General features: G+C 36.3%; 1 protein-coding gene across 3 annotated transcripts in view; it reads left to right on the top strand.

The window, feature by feature from the left end:
• LOC133608457 (uncharacterized) overlaps positions 1–12,316 on the top strand; it is a 444,769-nt gene that overhangs the window by 369,098 nt on the left and 63,355 nt on the right. For all 3 annotated transcript variants that reach the window (XM_061963698.1, XM_061963697.1, XM_061963696.1), the window contains exons 18-21: positions 6,851–6,918; positions 7,005–7,071; positions 8,900–9,053; positions 9,174–9,286. In XM_061963698.1, the coding sequence (XP_061819682.1) occupies positions 6,851–6,918; positions 7,005–7,071; positions 8,900–9,053; positions 9,174–9,286 (402 nt within the window). The remainder of the gene's footprint in view (positions 1–6,850; positions 6,919–7,004; positions 7,072–8,899; positions 9,054–9,173; positions 9,287–12,316) is intronic.

Genomic DNA, 12,316 nt, shown 5'->3' with positions numbered 1-12,316 from the left:
CTTAACTACCCACTCACTTACCTACCTATCTACTTACTTACTTAACTACTTACCTACATATGTAGGTACTTAACTGCCTACCCACTTACCTACCTGTTTACTTACTCACTTACCTACCTACTAATCAACCGACCTACTTACGTACATACTCGCATACTTACTTACCTATTTACTTACTTACTTACTTAACTACCCACTTACTTACCTATTTACCTGCTTAGTTACTTACCTACTTATTTACTTACTCATTTACCTACCGACCAACCTACCTACCTATTTACATACATACTTACTTACTTACCTATATACTTATTTACTTACTTAACTACCTACTTATTTACATACATACTTACAAATGTACATACTTACTTACTTACCTATGTACTTATTTTCTTACTTAACTACCCACTTACTTATTTATATGCATACTTACAAATTGACATAGTTACTTACTTGTCTATGTACTTACTTACTTACTTAACTACCCACGTACTTACCTATTTAGCTGCTTACTTACTTACCTACTTGTTTACTCCTTATTTACTTACTAATCTACCTACTTACCTAGTTTCATACTTACTTACCAACTAACATACTTACTTACACACATATTTACATACTTATTCACCTACTTACCTATTTACATACTCTTAAAGCTGCAAGCAGCGTTGGTCGGGCCCGCGTATTTGGCAGGTGCTAGTCCTAAGTGTCCCAATACTTTTGTCCAGTTTTAGTCCCAAGTGTCCCAATACTTTTGTCCAGTGTAAGTGTCCCAATACTTGTGTCCAGTTTTAGTCCCAAGTGTCCCAATACTTTAGTCTACTTTTAGTGCGAAGTGTCCCAATACTTTTGTCCAGTTGTCGTCGTAAGTGTCCCAATACTTTTGTCCAGTTGTAGTCCTAAGTGTCCCAATACTTTTGTCCAGTGGTAATCCGAAGTGTCCCAATACTTATGTCAAGTTGTAGTCAAGTGTCCCAATACTTTTGTCAAGTTTTAGTCCCAAGTGTCCCAATACTTTTGTCCAGTGTAAGTGTCCCAATACTTGTGTCCAGTGGTAGTCCTAAGTGTCCCAATACTTTAGTCTACTTTTAGTGCGAAGTGTCCCAATACTTTTTGTCCAGTTGTCGTCGTAAGTGTCCCAATACTTTTGTCCAGTTTTAGTCCTAAGTGTCCCAATACTTTTGTCCAGTGGTAATCCGAAGTGTCCCAATACTTATGTCAAGTTGTAGTCAAGTGTCCCAATACTTTTGTCAAGTTTTAGGCCCAAGTGGCCCAATACTTCTGTCAAGTTGTAGTCCTAAGTGTCCCAATACTTTTGTCCAGTGTACGTGTCCCAATACTTGTGTCCAGTGGTAGTCCTAAGTGTCCCAATACTTTAGTCTACTTTTAGTGCGAAGTGTCCCAATACTTTTTGTCCAGTTGTCGTCGTAAGTGTCCCAATACTTTTGTCCAGTTTTAGTCCTAAGTGTCCCAATACTTTTGTCCAGTGGTAATCCGAAGTGTCCCAATACTTATGTCAAGTTGTAGTCAAGTGTCCCAATACTTTTGTCAAGTTTTAGTCCCAAGTAGCCCAATACTTCTGTCAAATTGTAGTCCTAAGTGTCCCAATACTTTTGTCCAGTTGTCGTCGTAAGTGTCTCAATACTTTTGTCCAGTTTTAGTCCTAAGTGTCCCAATACTTTTGTCCAGTGGTAATCCGAAGTGTCCCAATACTTATGTCGAGTTGTAGTCAAGTGTCCCAATACTTTTGTCAAGTTTTAGTCCCAAGTGTCCCAATACTTCTGTCAAGTTGTAGTCCTAAGTGTCCCAATACTTTTGTCCAGTGTAAGTGTCCCAATACTTGTGTCCAGTGGTAGTCCTAAGTGTCCCAATACTTTAGTCTACTTTTAGTGCGAAGTGTCCCAATACTTTTCGTCCAGTTGTCGTCGTAAGTGTCCCAATACTTTTGTCCAGTTTTAGTCCTAAGTGTCCCAATACTTTTGTCCAGTGGTAATCCGAAGTGTCCCAATACTTATGTCAAGTTGTAGTCAAGTGTCCCAATACTTTTGTCAAGTTTTAGTCCCAAGTGTCCCAATACTTCTGTCAAGTTGTAGTCCTAAGTGTCCCAATACTTTTGTCCAGTGTAAGTGTCCCAATACTTGTGTCCAGTGGTAGTCCTAAGTGTCCCAATACTTTAGTCTACTTTTAGTGCGAAGTGTCCCAATACTTTTTGTCCAGTTGTCGTCGTAAGTGTCCCAATACTTTTGTCCAGTTTTAGTCCTAAGTGTCCCAATACTTTTGTCCAGTGGTACCCGGTAATCCGAAGTGTCCCAATACTTATGTCAAGTTGTAGTCAAGTGTCCCAATACTTTTGTCAAGTTTTAGTCCCAAGTGTCCCAATACTTCTGTCAAGTTGTAGTCCTAAGTGTCCCAATACTTTTGTCCAGTTTTAGTCCTAAGTGTCCCAATACTTTTGTCCAGTGGTAATCCGAAGTGTCCCAATACTTATGTCAAGTTGTAGTCAAGTGTCCCAATACTTTTGTCAAGTTTTAGTCCCAAGTGGCCCAATACTTCTGTCAAGTTGTAGTCCTAAGTGTCCCAATACTTTTGTCCAGTGTAAGTGTCCCAATACTTGTGTCCAGTGGTAGTCCTAAGTGTCCCAATACTTTAGTCTACTTTTAGTGCGAAGTGTCCCAATACTTTTTGTCCAGTTGTCGTCGTAAGTGTCCCAATACTTTTGTCCAGTTTTAGTCCTAAGTGTCCCAATACTTTTGTCCAGTGGTAATCCGAAGTGTCCCAATACTTATGTCAAGTTGTAGTCAAGTGTCCCAATACTTTTGTCAAATTTTAGTCCTAAGTGTCCCAATACTTTAGTCTACTTTTAGTGCGAAGTGTCCCAATACTTTTTGTCCAGTTGTCGTCGTAAGTGTCCCAATACTTTTGTCCAGTTTTAGTCCTAAGTGTCCCAATACTTTTGTCCAGTGGTAATCCGAAGTGTCCCAATACTTATGTCAAGTTGTAGTCAAGTGTCCCAATACTTTTGTCAAGTTTTAGTCCCAAGTGGTCCAATACTTCTGTCAAGTTGTAGTCCTAAGTGTCCCAATACTTTTGTCCAGTGTAAGTGTCCCAATACTTGTGTCCAGTGGTAGTCCTAAGTGTCCCAATACTTTTGTCCAGTGGTAATCCGAAGTGTCCCAATACTTATGTCAAGTTGTAGTCAAGTGTCCCAATACTTTTGTCAAGTTTTAGTCCCAAGTGTCCCAATACCTTTGTCCAGTGTAAGTGTCCCAATACTTGTGTCCAGTGGTAGTCCTAAGTGTCCCAATACTTTAGTCTACTTTTAGTGCAAAGTGTCCCAATACTTTTTGTCCAGTTGTCGTCGTCGTAAGTGTCCCAATACTTTTGTCCAGTTTTAGTCCTAAGTGTCCCAATACTTTTGTCCAGTGGTAATCCGAAGTGTCCCAATACTTATGTCAAGTTGTAGTCAAGTGTCCCAATACTTTTGTCAAGTTGTAGTCCCAAGTGACCCAATACTTCTGTCAAGTTGTAGTCCTAAGTGTCCCAATACTTTTGTCCAGTTTTAGTCCTAAGTGTCCCAATACTTTTGTCCAGTGGTAATCCGAAGTGTCCCAATACTTATGTCAAGTTGTAGTCAAGTGTCCCAATACTTTTGTCAAGTTTTAGTCCCAAGTGGCCCAATACTTCTGTCAAGTTGTAGTCCTAAGTGTCCCAATACTTTTGTCCAGTGTAAGTGTCCCAATACTTGTGTCCAGTGGTAGTCCTAAGTGTCCCAATACTTTAGTCTACTTTTAGTGCGAAGTGTCCCAATACTTTTTGTCCAGTTGTCGTCGTAAGTGTCCCAATACTTTTGTCCAGTTTTAGTCCTAAGTGTCCCAATACTTTTGTCCAGTGGTAATCCGAAGTGTCCCAATACTTATGTCAAGTTGTAGTCAAGTGTCCCAATACTTTTGTCAAATTTTAGTCCCAAGTGTCCCAATACTTTTGTCCAGTGTAAGTGTCCCAATACTTGTGTCCAGTGGTAGTCCTAAGTGTCCCAATACTTTAGTCTACTTTTAGTGCGAAGTGTCCCAATACTTTTTGTCCAGTTGTCGTCGTAAGTGTCCCAATACTTTTGTCCAGTTTTAGTCCTAAGTGTCCCAATACTTTTGTCCAGTGGTAATCCGAAGTGTCCCAATACTTATGTCAAGTTGTAGTCAAGTGTCCCAATACTTTTGTCAAGTTTTAGTCCCAAGTGGTCCAATACTTCTGTCAAGTTGTAGTCCTAAGTGTCCCAATACTTTTGTCTAGTGTAAGTGTCCCAATACTTGTGTCCAGTGGTAGTCCTAAGTGTCCCAATACTTTTGTCCAGTGTAAGTGTCCCAATACTTGTGTCCAGTGGTAGTCCTAAGTGTCCCAATACTTTTGTCCAGTGGTAATCCGAAGTGTCCCAATACTTATGTCAAGTTGTAGTCAAGTGTCCCAATACTTTTGTCAAGTTTTAGTCCCAAGTGTCCCAATACCTTTGTCCAGTGTAAGTGTCCCAATACTTGTGTCCAGTGGTAGTCCTAAGTGTCCCAATACTTTAGTCTACTTTTAGTGCAAAGTGTCCCAATACTTTTTGTCCAGTTGTCGTCGTCGTAAGTGTCCCAATACTTTTGTCCAGTTTTAGTCCTAAGTGTCCCAATACTTTTGTCCAGTGGTAATCCGAAGTGTCCCAATACTTATGTCAAGTTGTAGTCAAGTGTCCCAATACTTTTGTCAAGTTTTAGTCCCAAGTGGCCCAATACTTCTGTCAAGTTGTAGTCCTAAGTGTCCCAATACTTTTGTCCAGTGTAAGTGTCCCAATACTTGTGTCCAGTGGTAGTCCTAAGTGTCCCAATACTTTAGTCTACTTTTAGTGCGAAGTGTCCCAATACTTTTTGTCCAGTTGTCGTCGTAAGTGTCCCAATACTTTTGTCCAGTTTTAGTCCTAAGTGTCCCAATACTTTTGTCCAGTGGTAATCCGAAGTGTCCCAATACTTATGTCAAGTTGTAGTCAAGTGTCCCAATACTTTTGTCAAATTTTAGTCCCAAGTGTCCCAATACTTTTGTCCAGTGTAAGTGTCCCAATACTTGTGTCCAGTGGTAGTCCTAAGTGTCCCAATACTTTAGTCTACTTTTAGTGCGAAGTGTCCCAATACTTTTTGTCCAGTTGTCGTCGTAAGTGTCCCAATACTTTTGTCCAGTTTTAGTCCTAAGTGTCCCAATACTTTTGTCCAGTGGTAATCCGAAGTGTCCCAATACTTATGTCAAGTTGTAGTCAAGTGTCCCAATACTTTTGTCAAGTTTTAGTCCCAAGTGGTCCAATACTTCTGTCAAGTTGTAGTCCTAAGTGTCCCAATACTTTTGTCTAGTGTAAGTGTCCCAATACTTGTGTCCAGTGGTAGTCCTAAGTGTCCCAATACTTTTGTCCAGTGTAAGTGTCCCAATACTTGTGTCCAGTGGTAGTCCTAAGTGTCCCAATACTTTTGTCCAGTGGTAATCCGAAGTGTCCCAATACTTATGTCAAGTTGTAGTCAAGTGTCCCAATACTTTTGTCAAGTTTTAGTCCCAAGTGTCCCAATACCTTTGTCCAGTGTAAGTGTCCCAATACTTGTGTCCAGTGGTAGTCCTAAGTGTCCCAATACTTTTGTCCAGTGTAAGTGTCCCAATACTTGTGTCCAGTGGTAGTCCTAAGTGTCCCAATACTTTTGTCCAGTGGTAATCCGAAGTGTCCCAATACTTATGTCAAGTTGTAGTCAAGTGTCCCAATACTTTTGTCAAGTTTTAGTCCCAAGTGTCCCAATACCTTTGTCCAGTGTAAGTGTCCCAATACTTGTGTCCAGTGGTAGTCCTAAGTGTCCCAATACTTTAGTCTACTTTTAGTGCAAAGTGTCCCAATACTTTTTGTCCAGTTGTCGTCGTCGTAAGTGTCCCAATACTTTTGTCCAGTTTTAGTCCTAAGTGTCCCAATACTTTTGTCCAGTGGTAATCCGAAGTGTCCCAATACTTATGTCAAGTTGTAGTCAAGTGTCCCAATACTTTTGTCAAGTTGTAGTCCCAAGTGACCCAATACTTCTGTCAAGTTGTAGTCCTAAGTGTCCCAATACTTTTGTCCAGTTTTAGTCCCAGCTTAGTCGTTCAACTGTATCTATACCATATATATTTTTAATTACAAAATGTATTGTTTTATTTATTGTACTAAAAATATAGTTAATGATATAATATTTTTATAAATTTACTAAATGTGTTAGATGGCTGATATTCTCCGTGTTTGTAAAGTTGTCAAATAAATTGTTAATTAAAAAAATATGCATTTAAACATATTTTGCCTGGACTTTTTAAATAGAAATTAAAGTTTTCCGGTCCACTGCTTGCTTTTTCATATATTTTGTAACAAGCATTACTGCCACCTACAGGACTGGAGGGAATTATTGAGGGTAATTATGCTGCAAAATCTGGCGTTCATATTTCAGTCATGTAGCTGCCATTATTTCCTTCTCTGCTCCTTTTATAGTCGCGGTGTTGGCGTGACAAAAACAATTTATCAGTGTATTTGGTCTCCCTGGGAAACAGAAGTGTGTTTGTTCTCTCCTCACTTCCAGAATAAATGGCATTTTGGCAATCTCCTCCGACGGAGAGAAGGTTCCCATGCAAGGGGGACGGCAAATGTGCTCCTCAGCCATCTTGAATATATTTGTTTCTTCCACCCAGCGAGCCGTATTACTCTCCCGTTGCATCACACGCCCGCAATCTGGTTGTCATTAGCGGGGCCGGTGGAGTTTCCTGGCCCCGACCACCGGCACCAAGTCACATGGTTGCTAAAGCCCTCACCTCTTCTTGTCTCCGTCAGACTGTAATGCCTGCGTGCACAAAGGCTGCAGGGAGGGCCTGCCTGTCTGCGCCAAGGTAAAGATGAAGGTAAACGCTCCCCCCTTTGGGCTTCCTCCGCCGCTGTTTGTGTTGTATTCCATTCCATGTAATATTGATGCTTCTCTGCTGCCTAGTTGCCCAGGCAGCAGTTCACTGTGCCGGATTCCAGCTCCTTCCCCGGAGTCGTCATGAGGAACAAATGTGAGTTTGTAGAACCCCAACACGGCTCTCGCCCTTTCAGATAGAGGTTTTGCTGCATGGCGGTCACATCGTTAGGTACACCTGCTCGAGATAATGAGGTTCAATACAAGTGCCGTGTCTAAGATATATATATATATATATATACCTTTTTTACCTGTCCATTTATTGGTGTGTCATTTATAATGACTTGAATTTGTTCTGTCACTGACCCGAAATGTCAATGTTCTCCATTGAAATGAATGGAAATGTCATTATTCTGTTATGTCTCCTCTAAAAAAATATTTAAAAAAACGCCATTTCACCATGTGAGATAAAACTAACTTCTAGATAGCATATATTGCATTAAAAACAATACAATAGAATGTCGTAGAAACAACTACTGTAGTTTTGGCGAAGTAATGGAATTATGATGCACAGCAATTCAAATTAGAGGTGCTGAAAAATAAAAAATTTTATTTACTCTGATTATTAGAAATATATATATATATGATATATATATATCATCAGGATGATTGAGGGAACCCCTCATGAAACAGGCCTGTAGAGATGAAGTAGTCTTGTGATTTTTTTCCCCACACATACATATATATATATATATATATATATATATACATTTTTTTTGGCAAAAAAATATGTTTTAAGAATCAATTTTAGATTTAAAACACGGAACAACTATTATTGATTTTTTTTGGTGACGTTGACTTTGCAATTTTTTTTAAAATTATTTAATTCAATAGGTATTATTAAATATTGTATATTTTCTTTCATTAGGTTAAATAACATTTTGTGATTTTTATGAATACAATTAATTTTTTAGTGACATTGTTGACTTTGTAATTTTTTTAAATTATTTAATTCAATAAGTATTATTAAATATTGTATATTTTCTTTCATTAGGTTAAATAACATTTTGTGATTTTTATGAATACAATTTAATTTTTTATTTTTTTTAAATACTAAACTATTATTGATATTGATATGATTAGTGACATTGTTGCTTTTATTATTATTATTATTATTGATTAGGTATGATTTAATATTGCATGTGTTCTTTCAATAGACTGAATAACGTTCTGTAATTTTTGTTAATACAATTTTAAAATACATTCCAAAAAAACATTAAACTATTATTGATATTGATAGTATTAGTGACACTGTTGCTTGTATTATTATTATTATTATTTAGTATTTTATTTATTAAATATTGTGAATTTTCTATCATTAGGTTGGATAACATTTTGTGATTTTTATAAATACAATTTTAAAAATGTTTTTTTTAAATACTAAACTATTATTGATATTGATTTTATTACTGTTGCTTTTATTATTGTTATTATTTAGTATTTTATTTAATAAGTATTATTTAATATTGCATATTGTTTTTCAATAGATTGAACAACGTGCTACCATTTTTGTTAATACAATTTTTAAATATATTTTAAAACATATTATTTATATTGATATTATTATTTACGCTGTTGCTTTTATTATTATTTAGTATTTTATTTAATAAGAATTATTAAATATTTTATATATTTTTTCCATTAAATTGAATAACATTCTGTGATTTTTAATACATTTTAAAAAATATATTAAAAAAATACTAAACAACTATTATTGCTATTGATATTAGTGACACTGTTGCTTTTTGTGTTTTGTTTTAATAAGTATTATAAAACATTATTTTTCTCATATTAGATTGATTAACAATTTGTGATCTTTTTTAAAGATTTAAAGCGATAGAAGCAATAAAAACCTGAGTAATAAAATGAGTCCTTCAGGGATTCCTTCTAGATCCCTGGTGGTAACTGATGTTCTTTGGTTCCAGCGGGAGGTACGAGGGAGCGTCCCTGGTCAGCCATCCTGTCCCCGGAAGACCACTCCTCCATGACCATGCCGCCGTCGTGCCGCAGACACACGGGCCTCATGCCTTTCCACGGCAACAACCTGTCCAAGAGTCTGTCCATTAGCAACATTACCGGGTTCGTTTGATCATTCCTCACTGTCTGCCACTAATACAGTAAGTCCATGCTTACCACAGTGTGTACGTGTGTGTGTGTGTGTGTGTGTGTGTGTGTGTGTGTGTGTGTGTGTGTGTGCAGTCCAGTGTTTGACGAGATGCCCATCAAAGGCCTGCGCTATCTGTCCCAGTCCACGGACTCCCTCAACAGGACCAACCAGGTCACAGAGTCCATGGAATCACTCACTGATGAAGGTCACTACACACTCCCAAACATCTGTACCCCCCCCTCATTGTGAATGTTGCTTACCTTTTTCAAACAGCCACTACGTAATATATACTTACTTACTTACTTACATTTTTGCAGTGCATCTGGAAAGTATTCACTTTTGATGTTATTATGGGGTATTGTGTGGAGAATTTTGAGGACAAAAATGAATGTTTCCCCTTTTTGGAATAAGTCTGTAACATACCAACATGTAAATAATATGAAGCTATGAATACTTTCCAGATGTATTGTACTTAATTACTTACTTACCTGCCTACTTACTAAGTTCCCTCCTCACATACTTACATATCTACTTACTTAGTTTCTTACTTACAGTCTTACCTACCTATTTCCTTACTTACTTACCTACTTACATAGTTTCTTATTTACTTACTTTCTTAATTATTTACTTACCTACCTACTTCTTTAATTTACTTACTTACCTACTTTGGTATTTACTTATTTAAGTACTTACTTACCTACGTACATACTTACCTAAACACTTCCATACTTGCATACTTTTTTACTTACTTACTCATATAGTTACTTAGTTACCAACTTTCTTATTTACTGAATTACTTACTTATTGTTTTACTGACCTACTTACCTACTAACATACTTACCTATCTACCTACTTACTTACTTACCTACCTACTTACCTGCCTACTTACTAAGTTCACTACTCACATACTTACCTATCTACTTACTTACTTAGTTTCTTACTTGCAGTCTTACCTACTTGCTATCTTACCTACCTACCTACTTACTTACCTTTGTACTTAGTTTCTTACTTGATTACTTTCTTACTTATTTACTTACCTACCTACTTCCTTACTTACTTACATAGTTTCTTATTTACCTACCTACTTCCTTAATTTACTTACTTACCTTCTTTGGTATTTACTTATTTAAGTACTTACTTACCTAAGTACATACTTACCTAAACACTTACATACTTGCATACTTTTTTACTTACTTATATAGTTATTTAGTTACCTCGTTTCTTATTTACTGAATTAATTACTTATTGTCTTAACTACCTACTTACTTACCTATCTACTAAATACTTACTAATCTACTTAATCACTTACTTACTAACTTACCTCCTCACCTATCTACTTACGTACTTACATACTTACTTGCTTAATTAAGCACCAGCATACTTAATTACGTACCTACTTACACTTAATTATTTACATACTTACTTCAATGCATATTTTCCTACTTACTTACCTAATTACATACCAACTTACTCACTTACCTACTTCTATATTGACTTACTTGCCTACTTACTTACTTACAGTATATACTTTCTTACTTATATAGTTACTTACATAGTTTCTTATTTACCTACCTACCTACTTCCTTAATTTACTTACTTACCTACTTTGGTATTTACTTATTTAAGTACTTACTTACCTAAGTACATACTTACCTAAACACTTACATACTTGCATACTTTTTTTACTTACTTATATAGTTATTTAGTTACCTAGTTTCTTATTTACTGAATTACTTACTTATTGTCTTACCTACCTACTTACTTACCTATCTACTAAATACTTACTAATCTACTTAATCACTTACTTACCTACTTACTAACTTACCTCCTCACCTATCTACTTACGTACTTACATACTTACTTGCTTAATTAAGCACCTGCATACTTAATTATGTACTTACTTACACTTAATTATTTACATACTTCAATGCATATTTTCCTACTTACTTACCTAATTACATACCAACTTACTCACTTACCTACTTCTATATTGACTTACTTGCCTACTTACTTACTTACAGTATATACTTTCTTACTTACTTATATAGTTACTTACATAGTTTCTTATTTACCTACCTACCTACTTCCTTAATTTACTTACTTACCTACTTTGGTATTTACTTATTTAAGTACTTACTTACCTAAGTACATACTTACCTAAACACTTACATACTTGCATACTTTTTTACTTACTTATATAGTTATTTAGTTACCTAGTTTCTTATTTACTGAATTACTTACTTATTGTCTTACCTACCTACTTACTTACCTATCTACTAAATACTTACTAATCTACTTAATCACTTACTTACCTACTTACTAACTTACCTCCTCACCTATCTACTTACGTACTTACATACTTACTTGCTTGCCTACTTACTTACTTACAGTATATACTTTCTTACTTACTTACTTATATAGTTACTTAGTTACCCACTTTCTTATTTACTGAATTACTTACTTGTTGACTTACTGACCTACTTACTTACTTACCTACCTACTAAATACTTACTAATCTACTTAAACACTTACTTACCTACTTCCTTACTTACTAACTTACCTCCTCACCTATCTACTTACGTACTTACATACTTACTTGCTTAATTATGCACCAGCATACTTATTTACGTACTTACTTCAATGCATATTTACCTACTCACTTACCTAATTACAGACCAACTTACTTACTTACCTACTTCTATATTTACTTACTTGCCTACTTACTTACTCACAGTATATATTTTCTTACATACTCCGGCTTCCTCCCACTTCCAAAGACATGCACCTGGGGATAAGTTGATTGGCAACACTAAAAATTGGCCCTAGTGTGTGGATGTGAGTGTGAATGTTGTCTGTCTATCTGTGTTGGCCCTGCGATGAGGTGGCGACTTGTCCAGGGTGTACCCCGCCTTCCGCCCGATTGTAGCTGAGATAGGCTCCAGCGCCCCCCGCGACCCCAAAGGGAATAAGCGGTAGAAAATGGATGGACTTACTTACTTATATAGTTACTTAGTTACCTACTTTCTTATTTACTGAATTACTTACTTATTGACTTACTGACCTACTAACTTATTTACCTACCTACTAAATACTTACTAATCTACATAATCACTTACTTACCTACTTCCTTACTTGCTAACTTACCTCCTCACCTATCTACTTACGTACTTACATACTTACTTGCTTAATTATGCACCAGCATACTTAATTGCGTACTTACTTCAATGCATATTTA

Source organism: Nerophis lumbriciformis, linkage group LG06, assembly GCF_033978685.3.
Source record: "Nerophis lumbriciformis linkage group LG06, RoL_Nlum_v2.1, whole genome shotgun sequence".
NCBI lineage: Eukaryota > Metazoa > Chordata > Actinopteri > Syngnathiformes > Syngnathidae > Nerophis > Nerophis lumbriciformis.
This window is presented reverse-complemented; position numbering and strand designations above follow the sequence as displayed.